We start from the raw sequence: 19,071 nt of genomic DNA, 5'->3' as shown, positions 1-19,071 counted from the left end.
AGATACAGAAGTGTGTCTACAAAAGTGTGTATTATTAAAGCAGATGTTCAGGGAAGCTGGAAGATTTTTGGTGTTTTAAGTATTTGCCCAGCATTCATAGGCATCTTGCCTTGATTGAAAAAGAAAAAAAAAAATGTTGCAACTTCATTCCATACATTTTTCCCCCATTAGGACCCATTGATCCCAGCAGAGTGCTAAGCTAGACTGGCTGTGCTTTGGCACCCAGCCTGTGCTGTGGGATGACAATTTTGGAGGTTCTCATCTGTGTTTCAGTGGAAGGAACAGAGAACAACTGCTAGATGTGACTGAAGCAACCACAACCCTGTTGCATCTGCTGGCTCGGTGTGTTGTTTGTTTCTTTTCTTTGAACCCTCCAGAGTGGATCTGGCAAGTTTAACTCAGATCCACACAGAAGCGTAGGGTTTAACAATTAATTTGAATGCAGCTCATTTTTAGCCAAATTCTCTCTGCCATCTTAACTGGAGTAAGGAGTACCCCAGGAAGTCCTCCCATTAAAAAAATGGGAGGACTAACAAAACTGATCTTCACTATTAAAAAGATCAGAGTGCTTTTAAATCCTGTAATGACCCTGCACTTTGAAGCTTTTACAAGATTTTTGTTTGTTTGTTTTTTACTCCAAGTCTTCTGCGTAACGTCCAACCAGTGGTGGGCTTATGGTATAGTTAGAAATCATCCTAGGGTTGGGAATGCCCCCCCCCCCCCTTTTTTTTTGTTAAGCAAATTCTACATATTATTTGAACTTCTAAAAACTAAGTCTACAAATACTAGCAATATGCTGTTTCTAAAGCAAAACTTCCCAAAACTTTGTCTTCCTACTCTGCTCAATTTTAAGGATTGTTTGTTGAAATAAGTTCCCTAAAATTTTACTTATGTTATACATTTGAACAGAATATGCATTGAAATATTTTCAGTCTTTCACAATGTCGTCGTTCTTTTTTTGCAAAGCTCTTTAGAGTGTTCCTTCTACAAAGGAAACATTTCAGTAATTACATTGCTGATTGGAACGTTTTAGAACTTTGTTCTATGGGTATATTTTTCCCTTGAATCTCAGTGGAAGAAACAGACATTTCTGTCTAGCTCTGGTGTCTAAAACACTTACCTTGCTTTAGTTTTCACCTTTTCAAAATCCTAAGCAAATGTCAAAAGTCTATGGTACTTGCTTTCCGCAAACACAGAGTACAGTAACACGTTTAGTTCATCAAAACTTGGTATTTCACAGCTGAGAGCTCACAACTAAGATGAGAAATGATGAAATTTGTAGTTTAAAACATACTAAGATACAAAGTTTTATTTCTTCCGTGCACCGTTTTCACAGAATAAACACCTGTGACTTCTCACTGGGGGAGTGGGTGCGCAGCAGTTGTAGCTGTTGGCACGCTTGGCTGGGCGCCGGGGAAGGCAGGAACGAGGAAATGACTAAAGGAAATGAATAGCCAGTATTCGTGCGAAACACACCAGGGGGGTTTCCGCACCCCTCGTTTCCCAAGATAACAACAGAGGGCAAGGCTACTTTATACTATGCGATACGCCTGAAAACGGTCAGCTAAAATTTGGTTTGTCTCCCCGAGCATGCTCTCGTCAGTTAAGAGAAACAGTGCAATTTTCTCTTTGCAAATACCCCCAAACATGCAGATTGTGTCCAAATTCTGGTAGGGGCTGGAGGGCTGTCAGGACCCCCACAACCTTGAAGCTGAATTGAATTACTTTGTAATTTCAAATCTGCTAGTCTTTTTCTTTGAAGAGATGAACTTGTTCATCTCAGCCTGCAGACAGGACTCAAAGCTCTCTCCGTGCTCTTGTGCAGCCAGTGTTCGCAGGCAGTAAGGGCTCAGATGGCCCAAGGCATCTGTCCAAGAAAGGAGAAACCTGGAATGTGGAGCCCATCACCTTTGGAACCCCAGCAGTTTTGTCCCCACTGAAGCATAAAGGGCTGAAACCATTTTTTCCCCAATCTGCACCTTGGACAGGGCTGTAAAATCTGCTACTATGAGGGAAAGATTACGTATTCACCCTTCTCCTGGGGCAATAGCGCAAAACATTCTTTGGTACATTTGTCTGATGTTAGCCAAAGCAAAGGCAAACTTGCAAGCCCAGATGAAAGAGGGCCTCTGGGGTCTGGTGCCTCAGCCGGTGTCACACATGCTACAAATTGCCCCCTCAAGCCCCTCTGCAGGGCCCTGCTTGTCTGAAAGCCTAAAAATGGGATTTTATTCTTATAATTGATTTCAGTAGTGTTTATTACCAACCTCAACTATCCATTCATCATTTATTGGCAATATACTATTTTGTGAGTTTATGACTACAACCTGTTTAATACATGTTTAAGTGCTCTGAAAGACTTACAAGGGAGATTGAAAATGAATTGAAACCCAGTGTTAAGTGAAAGTTAACCCTGCTCTTGTATCCGCGTGGGGTTTTCAGTCTGGCCCTGCAGAACTCCCTCTAGGGCCAGGGAAGCTGCTGAGCCACTTTGAAACAGCACTTTTGCAAATGGCCTGTTACCATTTACTGAGTAACCAATACACAGCTCATCCTATGCTCCTAGCGCTGAGGTATCATAAATGCTACTAAAGTTATAAGTTATTATAGCAATTGTAATCTCGCTGCTGAACAGTTTACTAGATTAAGGGTTGGAGTCTGCCAGCGCTTTATAGTACGCTTAACTCTACCAGAATAGGCACATGATTATTTAATTAACTGACTTAGTTTGGGAATATCCAAGTTCGTTCCCTGCTTTTAACACATAAAATGTCAGTTGCAGTGCTTAACAACTCTTTAAAATAAAAAGCCATGTAAAATTCTCATAAGCAGTAAATAGATTAGTAACTTGCTTAAAAGTTATTACTGATGAATAAATAAAGCTGTTGCAGTTGGCAAGGAAGAACCATGGATTATATGGATGATAGTGAAGTGCATCCCCTCTGGCACTCAGGCATGCAGGAAGATGAGCAACATAGTTGATGGTTACTGTAAAATTTTAAAAGGGCATCAATTTACAGCACTGCGCAGTGCAAGTCCTGAACTACGCTGCAGTTAGGCTTTTAACAAGCATGGTTATGCGTGGTCTAAGTGTTTGGTAGCTGAATGAATCCAAGAAGTCCTGTTACAATCAGCTTCAGAAAGGTGATTTATTTCAGGTAGAAACCAGTGCCAGGACAAAATGTTTCACTTACTCTACCCGTATCACCACAGTAGGCTTTATCAGACAGAAGTTAAAACAGTTTTATTTTCCTAAACCTCACTGAAAGCCACCAGATGTAGAAGGCTCCTCTCATTATGTTCAGCAGTGGCAAAGTAACAGATTTCAGCTGATCGAAACTGGACCAAATAGGAGGAGAGATGGTGACAAGGCACGCTTCACAACACACCTGAGGTGTGTTTAGTTCTTGGCAGGGAAACAAGGTTTTTGATTGAAGAGGCATTAAGGCCTGAAAGGTCAGTAGTTCAGGAGAGTAGTCCACCAGAGTGTCTTTAAAGTGGGATTGGAGCTGGATTTACTGTAGGAGACATGACTCTGCAGCAAAACTTAGCAGGACAAAATTACACCTTTGACTTCACAACTAAATAGGATAAATATCTTCTAATAATGTGGCTTTAGGTACTTCATACACAGTAATATGTCACTTTCCTAAAGAACACACGTAGTCTATAGTACCAAGCCAGTAACAAAATGAAGGTAAACGGCATTCAGTTCAAAAAGAAAAAAAAGATTTGAAAGTGCATTTGGTTCAACAAACATCACTACTGAAAAATTTCATTTTTAGGTTTTGTGTAGCGAAAATGTGCTTCTTCCTTGGCATTGTTATATATTGCATGTTTCCATTTGATGATGTGGTTTTCAAAAAGAGGTTACAGGTGAAAAGATGACCATGTCTGGAATCCGGTGATACAGAAAGCTGAGTGAATAAGAAAAACTATGTTATTTTTTCCCATCCTACAGTAAATTAATCACTTAGCATATTTCAATCTAATTTTTACACAGCTTTCCTAAAAAAAATTAGCATAATAAAAAAATTACATAACTAGGAAAATAAATGGAAAACATCGCACTATATGATTTAACTTACTTACAAATTAGAAATGCCAACATACATTTCCTAATGAGCTTTACTCTGAGACACCAAGCTGCATGGCTTGTTCTTTCCCTTCAGAGGCTACTCCAGAAAAATATTGTCCATTTACCTTAACTTTGTATCATGATTCTTTTTACTTTTACTCCATCTACCTTGAACCACGTCACCTTTGCCTAAACCCTGTCTCTGTATTGTACACATTTCCAAGTATGCGTCAGCTACTGTGATCCCACCCTCATGTACTCACTGAAGAAAGCAGAACTGAATTATGAAGGAATAGGCTGGACAGTCTCTTTCGGTTTTCTTTCTGAATTCTCCAGCCTAACAGCTCTTATGTACAAGGTTCCCAGAACAATATACATCTTCAGTGTCCAATGCAGTAAACAGAATAAAACATAGCAATGAAAGTGTGCCTCAAACTATGCATCTCCACAGCAACGACAGTTGCTCAAGTTTATTCTCTGCTGAGGAAAGGGACCTTGTGTTAAGAATATTCACCCAAAATACTGTGTTAAAAACAGAAAGTGACTGATTTTTTTTAAAGCAATGGGGAACGACAGAATTTTCCTTCCAACTTGCATTGCTTTAGCCAGAAAGAAATAGGGCTTACTAAGGCCTGTCTGACCAAAGACATAAATGCACTAACAACAAAGTATTTCAATTTCATTTCTCTATACATTTTGTAACACAGATTAAAAACAGTAATGTTCTCAAACTCCTTGTAATTATAACATCAGTTGTGCCTTCCTCCTCAAGTAGCTCCTGTTTTCTTCTCAAGTGAACAAACCAAATCTGAATCATTCTGAATATCTGAAATGCAAGTTTGAATGCAATTTCTTCTCTACCAGCTTTGCTTCTAATGTCTCCCTTACTATATATTTTAGAGTGAGTTACAATCCTCATTCTCAGTGACTGATGTGTTGATCCTTCTATAGTCGTGCTAATCTTCCTTTGTCATCAGAGCATGCCGAGCAGATTCTATGTATCGCTGCTCTCTCTCAACCAATAAGTAATGTGGCCTAAAGTCCAGCTTATGTAATTAATAACCTTACATTTCAGTATCCCCCATATTATGTTGCTTTGCATTTGGTATGTTATATTGTACCTTTTCTAAAGCTGTCAGACAGGTTTCAAAGAGCAAAAACCAACTCCACATCCAAACAATTATATCAGGACCAAACAATTACATTAGGACGTATGCTAGAACAGCTGGCTGCAGCACAAAGGAACATGTAAAAGGCACTGTGGTTCTCTGAAGTACTTGCTTCCAGAGCAATTCTTACCTTTGTCTGGATCAGGGCTTTGCAGTCATTAGTACTGAATCCATCAATTCTGAAGTCCTCATTATCTTTAACATTTGATTCCTCAAAGATGTCATCCTGGCTCTCCAAAAAGTCCTAGTAAAACATAATTTACATTTTCTCTATGAATTTCTATCTGATGTCAAAGCATATAACCTAAAGAGAAGTTTCCCTCAATTAACAATAAACCACTAAATTTTACTTTCTGAAGCTGTATTTTGATTTATGTGTCCCCCTTGCATTAAAACAGTTTTATGCCAAAACAAGTTCTACACAGGTGAATCTAATTGTGACTTTAAATTAAAAAAAAAAAGCCATTTCCAATTAAAATTAGCCCTAACCTACACCATAAAATAGCTGAGAAATACATCATCAACAGTACTGATAAAGCAATACAATTTTCCAGTAACAGAAAACAAGTAATGATATAAGTTTAAGCTGCCTGTGCATTGATTTAATGTTGGTGTTTCTATGGGCAATAAAGAAATAGAAGGGGAGTGGAACTATGTTGGAGAAATGTCTCCCATTCTCTCCTGGTAAGTGACAGTTCTATAAAAGTGACTTTCAAGTGCGGAATATGTCCTATACCTTCAGCGCTGTCATTCTGTTTGTATATAACTTGCATGAAAGGTTAAATACGTGCATAAAATGAAAACTGAATGCAGCATCCCACCCCTCATGCTTCAGCAATCAAATTCTCAATTGAAACAGTTACTTCTGAAAGCAAGTGACTAATTCATCCCAACTAAATAACCAGGTTGAATACTAAACCATCTCTGATACCCTTATCTTCTCAAAGCAAGAGATTGAACTGAGACATTTCTTTTTGAGATCTTTCAATACTGTTGGTTTATTCTTGATTCAATTTAAAACATACTCCTCTCCCTCAAGCCTTGCAAAAACAGATAGAATAATCTGAGGAAAAGGGAAGTGGAGCACACTTTCAATTCATATACAGTAAAAACATCCAGTAATTACTTTAACAGCCTCTCCGATTCAAATCTGATTTTCACTTAATGGAAAGATATTACAGGCTAACAATTTTCTCATACTCTGAGCAGAAAAGAAAACCATCTTACTGCACACATATCTGAAAGCTAATTCTACATCTATGCTAAAGCTGAACATATTACCTAATGCAACAGGGCGCTTGTCCTGGTTTCAGCTGGGATGGAGTTAATTTTCTTAGTAGCTGGTGTAGTGCTGTGTTTTGGATTTAGTATGAGAGTAATGTGATAATACACTGATGTTTTAGTTGTTGCTAAGTAATGTTTACACTGGTCAAGGACTTTTCAGCTTCCCATGCTCTGCCAGGTGCTCAAGAAGCTGGGAGGGGGCACAGTGAAACTGGCCAAAGGGCTATTCCATACCATAGGACATCATGCTCAGTAAATAAACTGGGGAAGTTGGCTGAGGGGCAGCAATCGCTGCTCGGGGATGGGCTGGGCGTTGGTCAGAGGGTGGTGAGCGGTTGCATCACTTGTTTTTTTCTTGGGTTTTGTTCCTCTCTCTCTGTCTCCTGTTGTTTTCCTTTTCATTACAATTTATTATTATTATTTATTTTAATTATTAAACTGTTCTTATCTCAACCCACAAGTTTTCTTACTTTTGCTCTTTTGATTCTCTCCCCGTCCCACCGGGGGAGGAGGGTGAGCGAGCAGCTGGGTGGTGCTTGGTTGCCAGCTGGGGTTAAACCATGACAGCACTACATAATGGAGACTTCAATGTAAAGACAATCAGAATTTGATCCTGCACAATTTCATAGTTACTTACACATAATGATGAGAAAACACTAGACTATTATTTTAAAAGGCTCTCTGTAAAAAAATCCTTATGACTCACCCAGATCTAGTTCTTCATGCGTCTGCATGTATAGCTTACAGAAAATCAGATTCATAACCAAGTGTTTATACTGGCATACTAGCAAACCGTTGTTCAATTACCTTTTGATTTGCATCTATTCCAAGAACACTCAATAGGTTTTCTTGGCAATGAGATTTACTCCAGGGATGTCTTAAACTGGGGGTATTACCAAAGTCTCTAAGTGTTCTCCATATGTTTCCAGAATCGATGCTAGGAAAGAAAACACAATCTCAGGTTATAAGGTGTACAAAGTTTCCAGTAGATGTATGTAACTTAGTTATTTTCACTACGTATAGTCATGTACTAGCCTACCTTGACCTAAAAAGCAACGTATCTTAAAACTATTTCTACATTCGTTCGAACTATCAGCCCAATGTACTAATGAGCTTGCATGACAATTAACGGAAACAGTAAGTCAATATAACTGTATGTTTGGGCTTCTCAGATAAGAAGCGCATTAGAAGCATATTTCAGAGATTGTTATATGCCAACAGCTCGGATTATTCAATTACTTCTGTGAAATGTGGGTAGAGTTCAGCCCTATTAATTCTGCACTTTGCTTTTTCTGTCTCTCAAACCTTTCTCCTTCGTATCAGTCGTGCTTCTCCACTGCAGCAGCCTGCTGCTCAGGTGGGTGACCTGCATCTGCTCTGGACACGTAGGTACTACAGCACAAGCCAAAGGCACACACTACTGAAACAGTGAAAATTAAAGAGTTCCCTCTACATAGTGCTTTGGGTTCTTACATTGCATTCACCCTATATAAATCCAGTCGCTTTTTGCTTAGTACAGGATGCAATCATCAGTGATCTTAGTTATTCACCATGGTAGATCCGGGCTTTTTTGTCTGTCGTTGGTACTCTGCTATAATATTGCAGTCCCTTTTACATATGTATATTTCTCCACAAGTTTGAGGTCGATTAAAATATAATGCATATACAAAGAACTTGCCGAAAGGATGCCCACATTAAATGTTTTAACTACATTTCTTGTGATTCTTACAGCATTTCCAAAGTACGGTCTGACCCAGCTTTCTAGATACAAAGCCTCAGATGTATGCAAAACTAACTACAATACTGTTCAGTAACTACAGTACTGCTCAGAAGATGCTGATCCTTCAAAAACACATAGCAAATCTAAAAGCGTTCCAGCTGACTTAATGTTAAGTTAAATGTTATGTTAAAGTTAATGATACTAATTGCTATTAACATAACCCCAGGAAAGAAGCCAGATACACCACAGAGTCTGAAACACATCTGGTTAAACCTGAGAAGTTGCCACCTGGGAAAACTGGGGAAGGAGAGGGAAAAAAAAAAGCGAAGGGGCTGTCAGTAGAAGCACAGAAGCAATGCTCCTGCCTCAGATGATGGAGAAATAAGTCAGATGTGTTGTAAAGAAAGGACAAGCGAACAGGAAGAACAGGCTGCCTGCTGGGTGTTCTGGCATTCCAGAGGCTTAGTCATAAGAAGGCACACCAACAGCAGGAAAAACCCCGAGCAGGAATTTGTAATTTTGATATATTCCCTTCCTTGTTTTCCAATGGCTAAAACACAATCCATTTCCTTTAACAACACAATACAAAATTGGTAAGACCTCTATGCTAAAAAGCATAGTGATTAAAAATATTTTTAAGGTCACCTGCAAGTACCATTGATTTTTAAATTATGAAATAAACAGTGTAATTGCTGAGGAAATTTTTAATTTTTTTTTAAACTGTTCTTTAAACTCATTACCTAAGTTGATTATTCGTAAGTTCAGGAATCCCAACATCTTCATTATTTGTATCAAGTACTTGATCTAAGCTTCTTATGCTGTCTCTGGACTGTGATACAAAGACTTCTGGAAAGCCCAACTTAAATATATCCTCATAGCTGTGGTTTGCCTAGAAAAAACAGAGTTTTATTACATATGTTATACAGGCCATCCCCACAGTTCATGAAGGACCTAGTCCAAAGACTACAGTGTTTCTAGAGATTGTACTACTGATTGTTTTTAAAATTTGTATTAATATTAATGGCACAGAGGGACTGAGCCCATAATTCAGTGGTTTGAATATTTACCTAGAATGAGAGGAGGAGAAGCAAGAGTCTGAGAGTTTCTGATGAACCTTAGTCTCTAGCTTCCCAGCTACTAAGTTATAGACTGGTTTGCCAGCACTCAAGACTCTTTCTTCTGCTCAGCTAATTCAGTCCAGGTCAAAACTGATGTACACATCAATTCAAAAGTTTGTTTTGCTAACTTAGTATTTGAACCCACCTAATTCAGCCAAACGTCATGTAACTACTAAATGCTATAGTTAGCAATAAATATTTGCACTGGGTAAGTCTGCATAAAAGATGGGGTGAGTATTTCTCTATATCCTTGCATTTGCACCAAACTTTTTCCAGCCTATGTTAAAAACCAGAGCCAGATTTACATACTTGTTCCTCCTCCGGCAGTGATGAGGAGGAGGTTGGAGGACTGAACATAGCCACATGAGTGATCCAAACAGCCCTACTCGAAGTAACAGGGTTATCTGAAGACAAGAAATACATATACCAGGAAAAATGTGCATAATTTACATCCTATCCCAAAGGGATGTTATCATGCCATCTGGCCCAGAAACATTGTCCTTTTATTCCTTCAAAGAAGGAATTACTGCTATTTTCTAAATCAAACCAATTAATTGACTTCAACACCCTGCAGAGGGACTGCAATCCAGGAGCAGCAATGTTGTGTGAAAACTAGAGAACGAAACCAGTCAGTTTGTTTTCTTTGCCTAGAAATCAACAATTTAATCTGAAAAATGTAAGTATGGATACTCCATATTTTGACAGTTTCATTTAGCTGTAATTCCAACAGCGGAAATAAATTGAGGTATTTCCACAGTTTCATTATACTGAACTCAGACAAGTGCAGTGAATACCGAGAGAGGTCAGATTTAATCTAATGATGAGTGAAAATCTAATGATAATCTAATCTACCTACACTACAGGTAGAAGGCCTCTGTAGTTCTGAGCACACTTCTAGAAATAGAATTTGTGTCCCACGCTGCTCCCTCCTGAAGTAATGCCTTGCTAAACCACCTATCCTGAAAGGTGACTGCTGGGACATTCCAAGACTCCTGGGTACAATGCTTTGAATCTTGCCCAAAGTGTCATAATACTTTAAATCGATTTGTAAATTACTTCAGTAGACTTAACTTACAACAGGGATACTATATGGAGGAGAAAGATGTCTGAGAAGAAGAATTCTGTGAAAGCACACTTGCTAAAGCATATATAGAGAGTCACAGTCAAGGAAAAAAAAAAAAACCTCCAAGTAGGCACCAAAACCTGAATGGGAGGGGAGCTAAGGAAAAGTCAGGCAGCTGCTCTTGGCTTTGGGGTGGGGTGGAAATTACAGCCACGGAAGTGTGAATCGAGGGAAGCACAGGTCTGCCTCATTTGTAACATCATCTTAGAGCCTGTGATGTTACTCCAACACGCACACAAGTCACTGGCTTACAGGTTAGCCAAGCCAGATGAAAAATACAAGATTTTTTTTTTATTACCTTTATTACCGTCTACTTTAGTGGGTGTTTCTAAAACAAAATTTGGGTCTATTTCCATTTACCTTGTAGCTTTGTACTAATTATAAAAATATGAATGCACAAATTTAACATCCATGCTTTTTGACTAAATCCTCTATACCCTATTTATCTATCTAGTATAGAATACTCCAGTGCTCAAGCAACTGCACTAGTCCCTCTCACATAGGCCAGTATTTAAAGAACACATGAAAAATCCTTAAAGTTGTTCAATCATGTAGGCAAAATATCCAGCTACTGCAAGGAAATTAGTGATTGTTTTTATCTTAAAATACATGATTCTGCTCCAGACTGACATCATTTAATTAACTGAAGCATTAGATATAGGTGGTCAGACCCCTCACCTCAGATGATCTCTAGAGGTCCCTTCCAACCTACCTGGACGTTGTTCTATTGACCATACAGAAGACACAGCCCCAGCCTGAAGAGTTTATGGTCTCAAACAAACAATACAAAAAGCACAGGGATGAAGGACAAGCTCCACGTATATTCTACACCCAAAGAAATCTCCAACAGCTCTGTAGCTCTATCTCTACCCTGAGACAAGAAATGACAACTTGAAACTCTAGGCATGGTTAACTTATTTAGCTCCTACTGGACATGTCCTTTTGCCTTTAATAAATGCAAAAATAAAGCAAAGGTTTCAGTAAGATTAAGATCTACTGCTTTTGGAAAGAAACCAAACAATCTCCTATATTCTAGTTCAGCTCCAGCCATTACGTGATCTCTTTTGTTCAACATAAGATTTCTTGTCCCCAGTTTCCGATTTCAGAGAATGATTTAAATTCTCTGTTGATGCATACCAATAACCAGGTATCTTGTGATCCCCACTCTGTCAGTGCTGGACAGCTTACCCCACGTCCATCTTTGTGCTTTCCCTAGTAATACCTCTGCACCAGGTAAAGTTCCCAGGCAAGGGCTAGAAAGCCCGTCTCCAGAAAACCCTCAGTTCCCTAAGCATACTAAAACTCATCTGACCGACTACAAGCAGTAAGCTATTACTGCTACTGATTAACCCCGTGGAAGTCTTAGTTGATTGCGCTCTTTTTTCAAATGTTTTAATTTAGGATACAAGTAGTAGGAATGAGGGCGTTTAGTTTTGTATTTGTACATTCTTATTTTCCTTTTGTTACTTTGCTCCGCTTTGGTGATGCACGTTTGGTAAACGTGAAAACGCATTCATTGCCACAAGGTACAACCCTTAGCCTGAACCTTTTTTTGTGCTGATAAGGACACATTATATTATTTATTCAGATTATTAGTTCTAACACTGTATGAGCGAATGTAACATCCTATGCTAAAAACTGAATACTAAATTATTTCTATTCATTTTTTTGTGTCATTGACTTCCACCCACAGTCAGTCTAAAATTCCAGAAAGATTGCTGGATTATTCAGGCAGAATATTAAATAACAAAATTTATTGGGTTTGCCAGTTTGTAACTCAATGTTATGTTGGTTTACGTCAATAAGCTTGCAGGCAACTCTCAGAATTTTTGTCCACCCTGTTTTTGTTACCCACCTTCCCAATTTTTTGTTTCCTGTGCTCATTCTCATGTAGCTTTTAAATTGCCCATGCTTCAGGGCAAGGTTCATGGTTTTTACGTACTTATTCCTAGTGGCTAGAAGCAAAGTAGTGCTACATTCTTTAAAGCTGTCCAGCAGTACAACTTAAGTATTTGTCAAACACTGTAAAGAAGTTGCTTTTGTTCCACTTGAGTTAGCCGCAAAGTAGCTTGACAGTTTCTCTCCCTGTACAGCATTATCCTTTATAGAGAAGACATTCAGATACAAATCTTGGGATGGAGGAAGCGGTAACACAAACATTTCTGGTCTTTGGTTTAGTATTAACACATACCTCATTTAGAGAGCTCGAAGCCTCCTGTGTCCCACTGTGTAGAGATGGCTCAGAACAGAAGTGACCAGCAGAAGTGCCACAATGTCTGCTGCTGAAGTCTGTATTAACTCTTGAAGTTTTTGTGGACTTCACCAAAACTTCAAGATTATGGCTGAACCTCTCCGATTTGTCTAAGGACTCCCTGAAGCCTTCAAAATCACCCCAGGAACCGCTGGGTTCTGAGGTACTGTAACTGCTCTCAGAAAACCCCTCACAACTTCTCCCTTTGCCATTCCCCGCAGGGAGGCTTTGCTGCATTACTTCAAGATCAATAATTTCTTGATTATTTGTCCTTTCATTCGAGTTACAGTCACTTTCATCAAGAGATGCATCACCTGTGTCAATGGCCAGGTCTTTTAGAGACATCCAGTGCAATGTATCTGTACTAGTAAGACTTTCTACTAGTGACACGTTCTGCATCTTTAAGAAAAATTCATTTGTTGAAATCTGTACTGTGAAAAAAGGCTACTGAAGTTCAGTTGCATTAGAAATCTGAATATTTCCAAAATAGAATGAAATTCTTAATTTCACCCCAAAGAATAACACCACTGCTAAATCAAAACAGGATGTCCTTCAGCCTCTCCTCCAGTAATCAGCATGTGCATGTTATTCAGTCTCACTTTCTGTGTAGGATATTAGCCTGCAAAGAAAGAATTATAAATAAATACCTCTGTGATAAGGGCTGTGTAGGAACAAAGAAAGATAGCTGATAAGGTAGGAGAAAGAATGCTCAGGTTAAAATAGACACATTCCCGTATTATACAACTGAAAATAGCTGTAGGCAAAATTATTTAAGATTTACACTTAACTATCTGCCATTTAAAGCAAGCCATTAAATTAGTGAACAATATTCAGAAAACACATAACAGAAGTTGTTGGATATTAATTGAGTACTGATTGAGCATACAGGAGACAAACCGAAATAATTATAGACAATACCCAACACTTACTCAGTTTTTTCTATAACTATTTCATCCACCCCGCGCACACTCCAACAGTGCTCTTTTTGTTTGCATGGGCTTTCCCTGTCCGAAAGATTACTGATGAGGTGAATGTGACTTGCCAGCAACACGGGAACTGGCCGTTTAATCCTGTGAAAAATGCAGTGCTTCCAACTATTTAAGCAGTTAAGGCAGATTTAGTAAGTTCAGTTTGGCATCTGTAAGTTACACAGGCAATACTGCATTTATCATTTCAGAGCAATCGCACCTCCTCAAGCATTTTTCCGACTGACAAGCTGTTTTGGGGGGGTGTTAGGAGCTACAGTAAAACCACTCCTGAACGACTGGTTAGACATTTTCCGTGCTTAACAGACGGAACAAATGTCGGGTTTTTTTCTCCAGGTTCACTCCGAAGGTGGCACAGGGCGGGCCGGGCACAGGCCGCGGGGGCGGCGAGCCACAGCCGGGGGCGGCTGGAGCCCGGCCTGCCCGCAGCGCAGCGCTGGGCTGGGCTAGGAGGGCCGCGGGGCTCGGAGGGGCCAGGCAGGACACGGGGCTGCCCGCCGCCGGGGCCTCCCGCAGGACCCCCCTCTCCCCCGGGAGGAGCAGGGCAAGGGGGAAGCCCCGGCGGGCGGCGGCCGAGAGCCCGTCCCCGAGCCGCAGCCGCCGGCGCTTCACCCGTGGCTCCTCCGCCCGCGTTTCCCACCGCCCGGCCCGGCCAGCCCGAGCCCCCGGCGACGACCGGGGAGCGGGCACCCCGGGCTGGGAGCCGGCACCTGCCCGCCGCGGGGCAGCCGCGCTGCCGGGGAGGAGGAGGCGGGCGGGGGGGGGGGCACGGCGAGGCAGAGCCGCCGCCGAGGCGGGCGCGGGGCCTGAGGCGGCGCTGGCCGTTACGGCCGTTGGGGCAGCTCGGGGCCCCGCCACTCGTGAGGAAACAGCCTTACCGCCGATCCAGGGCCCCGCCGCCGCCGCCCGGCCCGCACCTCGGGCCGAGCCGCGCCGGCAGGTCGCCGGGGGCGGGGCCTAGGTGTGCCGGGGCGGGGCGGCGGGGCCGGCCGGGGGCCGTTACCGGCAGGGGGCGGGGCCTAGGTGTGCCGGGGCGGAGCCTGCGTGCCGTTACCGGCCGGGGGCGGGGCGGGGCGGTGCAGCAGAGCGCCCGGACGCCCTCAGCCGGGGCGCGGGTTCCCGCGGCGGGCGGGAGAGGCTCTCCAGCGGCCAGGCGTGCCCGGTCGCCCGCGGGCCTGGCCGGCCTCCGCCTGCTCCTCCTGCCAGGCCTGCTCCTGCCAGGCCTCCGCCCCGCCCAGGGGAGCAGCGCGGGGCAGAGGAGCCTGAGCCCTGCCTCAGCCTTCTCGCAGCCAAGTCCGGCTGTGGCCCTGGGGAGGTCCCCGTTCTCTCCCCTTTCTATTTTGACAAGTACTTCCCCGGTTCTCCGGCCTTGCCCCTGGGCCTCGGTCGTGGCGGTTGTCTTCACCTGGGTCTCCCTTGCGTTAAAACCTTTCTGCTGTCTTCCAGCCAGAAGCCAAGTCCCGCTCCCCAGAAAGAGACTGATTTTAAAATCATTATGTGAAAAAGTATACACGTTTTACCAGCTTCTTTCTGCAACCTGGCAGGCTAAGGACATACGGTTTGATGGTGGTGGTTCATGTTTGCTTTTAATTTGAGGATAGCTAAAATCCTCACATAATTACAAAACTCTGGGATACGGGCTTAAAAAAAGTAACAATCAATCCACTGGTAATATAGCCTCGTGACAGAACGGTTGGAATAGGCCAGTGACAGTCTCTAAGGAGCTCCTCTTCCTCTCCCTGCTTTTGCCCCACGAGGTATTTCGTCATCCCCCCTCTCTGCTGAGGCTGGGACTTGGTCCACCGGTTGTATCGGGTAAAGCCAGAAGCTGTGGGTCTGGTCATGGTGGACGGGTCACCCCGCAGTCTGGGGTGGGACTTGGTCCACTCGTTGTATCAAGTAAAGCCAGAAGCTGTGGGTCTGGTTGCAGTGGACAGGTCACCCTGCTGTGGACAGGTCACCATCTCTTCTCGCCCATCTCTTGAGGAGCAGTAGTGTGGGCTGCAGGCTGCGTGCCCGAGGCGGGCTGCTCCCGCATCTGGGTGGCAGAGGGAAGAGCACAAAGAAAACTCCTCAGCCTCCCTGTCCTCGGGGCTGGGTTTAACATCTGGGCAGTGCCAAGCCACAGGGGACAGTTGTAAAAGCAAGGAAAAAGGTTTTCTGGAGCAAGGCCCAAAGTAAAAAGCATTTTCTAGGCATTACAGTACATATGTTTTCCAGCCCAGGCACAGATACATGCACTCCCCTCCCACGCATCTGACTCTCATTCCAGGCTGTAGTGCTTTATCTGAGGGCGAGAGGCTGAATTTGGGAGCGATGCCCAGACACAGAGCCAAAGCAACTTTATTGGCAAGTCTGAAAGATCTTTTAATTTGTTTCCTTTCTGCTTTGGAGCAGTTTCTTGCCCTCCGTGGCCATCCTGTGGCAGCCTGCAGCTCTGAGGATAGCTGACCAGCTCAGCCAGACCGTGATTCAGCCCCAAAGCGTCTGACACTCTAGGATAGCATCACCATCCTACGCTGCAGTAAGTTTGTGCTGCAGGGACCTCTGGGGTTGCAGCTCTCTTTTCAGTTTTGAAGGGAGCTCAGCTTTTTTCAGCTACCGAGATTGTTTTGCACGGCTTTACATTTTCACCTTTGTCTTCTCAAAGGGAAAGGCTACAAACAGACTGCGCAAAGGCTGAGACGCTCCTCTCCGTACCACGCTTTGCATCCGGAGGGGAAGGGGTGTGTGGGTTTTGCAAACCTGCCTTTGCCTTGCCAAGTTCAAGCTGTCTTTGCAGCTGTGTGGAGCGGTGGGAGAGCTGGTGAGCGTCGGAAGCTGCCCCAGACCTTAGAAACCTCAGTGTAGGAACAGAAGAAACTGTAGTGCCTTCTTCCCAGAGTAACATCAATAACTTCATTAAGGACTTGCCGTATAACGGTGTTGTTTATTTCTCTCTCCAGCACACCTTATAACCCACCTTGGGAAAACCAGTTGCTAACCCTGAGTCCCTGCAGAGGCGGCAATGGGCTGCACCATCTGCTGGATGTACCTACTGCTGCCTCTGCTCTCAGGCGAATGCAGCTGAAAACCCACAGAATCACCCCAAGAAAAATCTGCACTGGTGCGTTTTGGGCAGGTTTTCAAATCCGAAGGAGTCAGCATGAGGTACGGCTGCCTTGCAAAGTGGATTTCACCTGCCCTCCTCTGAATTCACTTCTCTTCGCTCAGCCCAGCTGAGTGTGAGTGTGACAGCTGCTGCTGAGATCCCTAATTCCTGTTTTAAATTAGACCCTCTCATAGACTGACTAGTTTAAGTTAAAAGCATTATCACAGTTGGATTAAGAGTTTTTACCTCTGAAGGATATTGGGGATAAAAATCATGTTATCTGTTTGGGGGATATGTCTTTTGATTTTGTCTGACATATACCAGGCCTTGGCATTTACTCCATAATTCCTGCATTGAATCAATGATTTCTTTCTAAACTATCTTTTTTCTTTTAAATAACCCAGTCTTCATTTACAGGGTCAACAATGCCAAAAGCTTCAAACATAGACTATAACCTTATATTTAGACACTTAAATGTATGCATCTACAAAACCAGAACCTCACTACTCAAAAACTCACGAACACGAACAACTGAATTGACTGAACGCTCATCTGCAGCTGCTATTGCTGCCTACTGGAAAATTATTTGAGTTTAGTACACATACTCTAGAATTATTCTTTTTTTCATTTTGGCCTTTGGAAAAATACCAATTTGCAATGAAAAAACTCAACAGAATAACTGAAAAGTATTCACTTTCAGAGCAAATCAGCACCACACTGCTGTAACATGAATTTTTATTAGTTTGTGAAAGATCTGGTCCTGAATTATTGAATTGTGTGGTTCCGCTGTACATGACTAGGGTGATATGGATGGCTTTTTTCTTTATTCATTTTCTCTCTCTTGGAAAAAAATATAAACAAGCAGTACCTTTGTATGCAGAATTTTCAGTGGTTTTTTTTTTTTTTAATTGAAGCATTAAAGAAGATGAATTTGCTATTTAAATTACTGAAATATTTTCTTTAATTCATATCAAATATTTGGATGTCTCTTCCTGTAAAAAAGAATAAGTTACATTTAGCTAAACTGGCTTAAAATGTCATTTTGAAAGTAAGAGTAAATGTGTTTTCAGAAGTTGATAATTTTGATTGACTCAAAGCGACTTTTCATTAAATGACCTGCCTTTTCAGTAGATGATTAAAAATTTTTTTCTCACCGTAAGTATCCAGATTTTAGAAGTGTAGGACGTCAGCAGTTTTTTCATTTCGATAGTAATAGGAAGTGCTCAGCTTTTTGAAAAACATTGCAGATATCAGGTCTAAACGTTGATTTAATTGACTAGCTATGGCTTAAATTTAAAAATGTCGTTCATAATTCCATTAAACTCCCTCCTGGGGAGGCACGGTGTTTTTTGCCATACCTTCCAGCTTTGTATTGCTGTTGGTGTCTCAGCATGGAAGTTTCAAAATGTCAGTAAAATCCTTCGGCTTTTTCCTGGGTTAGGAATGAGAACGGCAGCACTCCAGGGCAAACGTTACTTCTCCCCAGTGCCCCCTGTGAAATGCTGCCCTGTGTGCTAGGACAGTGGGGTGGCAGTCACTGGCGTTAATGTCACCTGCAGCAGTTAGTGCCTGGGCTAACAGATGAACCAGAATCTTTCCAACAGCAGATGGCAGCTCTCCCTTGTCTCTCTTGCATGCACACAACAATACTGTTCGTCCTCTTGAGCAGGGGAAGGAATTCATCCCCTCTACACACTACGTTAAAAAGGTATTGGACCACCTGCTTTATGTGCTGACCACAGAAAAGCCATTTCCCAGGACCCCTTCGCTGATGGGCTGTCAGTGTAGAAAGACTTACCCATAAAAAAGGCAACATCCTTTGCCAGGAGATGTAAGATATGCCTTAGGTCCCTCTCTTCTTCTCTCAGGTGTGGAAGATGAGGGAGCTGTAATCCATCTCTCAAAAAAGCTAAATGTGCAAGAGACATACGTGCCCTGGGTTCAGTGGCTACCTTTAGTGCTTTTGTCGAGCCCAGTAGCGCGGTTTCGAAGCAACACTATGCTTATGGAAACATGGTGCTTATGGAAACATCGTCTTCCAAACCAATATGTGGGCTGCACTACTTTAAGATCCGCCAGCATGTTACCTAGCACATGTGCCAAAAGAAGACTCTCAAACCATTCAGAGCTCCCACAAGATCCTGAAGTGGTTCTTGTGCTGTATGCAAAGGGCCAAGTGCCATAGGCACCTTCCTATTTGCCAGCACCTGCCAGCCTTCAACTCTTTGCCACCGCTCCACCATCCACTGAC

At 42.4% G+C, this 19,071-nt stretch overlaps 1 protein-coding gene across 2 annotated transcripts; it reads right to left on the bottom strand.

Annotated features, from left to right (window-relative positions):
- Window positions 1–3,229: 3,229 nt before the first annotated feature.
- Window positions 3,230–14,735, bottom strand: CLBA1 (clathrin binding box of aftiphilin containing 1). 2 transcript variants are annotated; one of them, XM_075503725.1, is made up of 6 exons: window positions 14,608–14,735; window positions 12,684–13,362; window positions 8,992–9,140; window positions 7,339–7,468; window positions 5,378–5,491; window positions 3,230–3,917 (listed from the first exon to the last, which is right to left on the bottom strand). In XM_075503725.1, exons 2-6 carry the CDS (start codon window positions 13,140–13,142, stop codon window positions 3,750–3,752), a joined length of 1,020 nt encoding a protein of 339 aa, XP_075359840.1. In that variant the 5' UTR covers window positions 13,143–13,362; window positions 14,608–14,735; the 3' UTR covers window positions 3,230–3,749. The 2 variants fall into 2 exon arrangements, with proteins under 2 accessions (XP_075359840.1, XP_075359841.1); XM_075503726.1 differs by lacking the exon at window positions 14,608–14,735 and adding an exon at window positions 13,932–14,584.
- Between the last annotated feature and the right edge of the window lie 4,336 nt (window positions 14,736–19,071).

The sequence above is a fragment of the Mycteria americana genome, chromosome 5 (assembly GCF_035582795.1).
Source record: "Mycteria americana isolate JAX WOST 10 ecotype Jacksonville Zoo and Gardens chromosome 5, USCA_MyAme_1.0, whole genome shotgun sequence".
Lineage (NCBI taxonomy): Eukaryota > Metazoa > Chordata > Aves > Ciconiiformes > Ciconiidae > Mycteria > Mycteria americana.
Note: the sequence above shows the minus strand (reverse complement) of the source record. Positions and strands in the feature narration are given on the sequence as shown.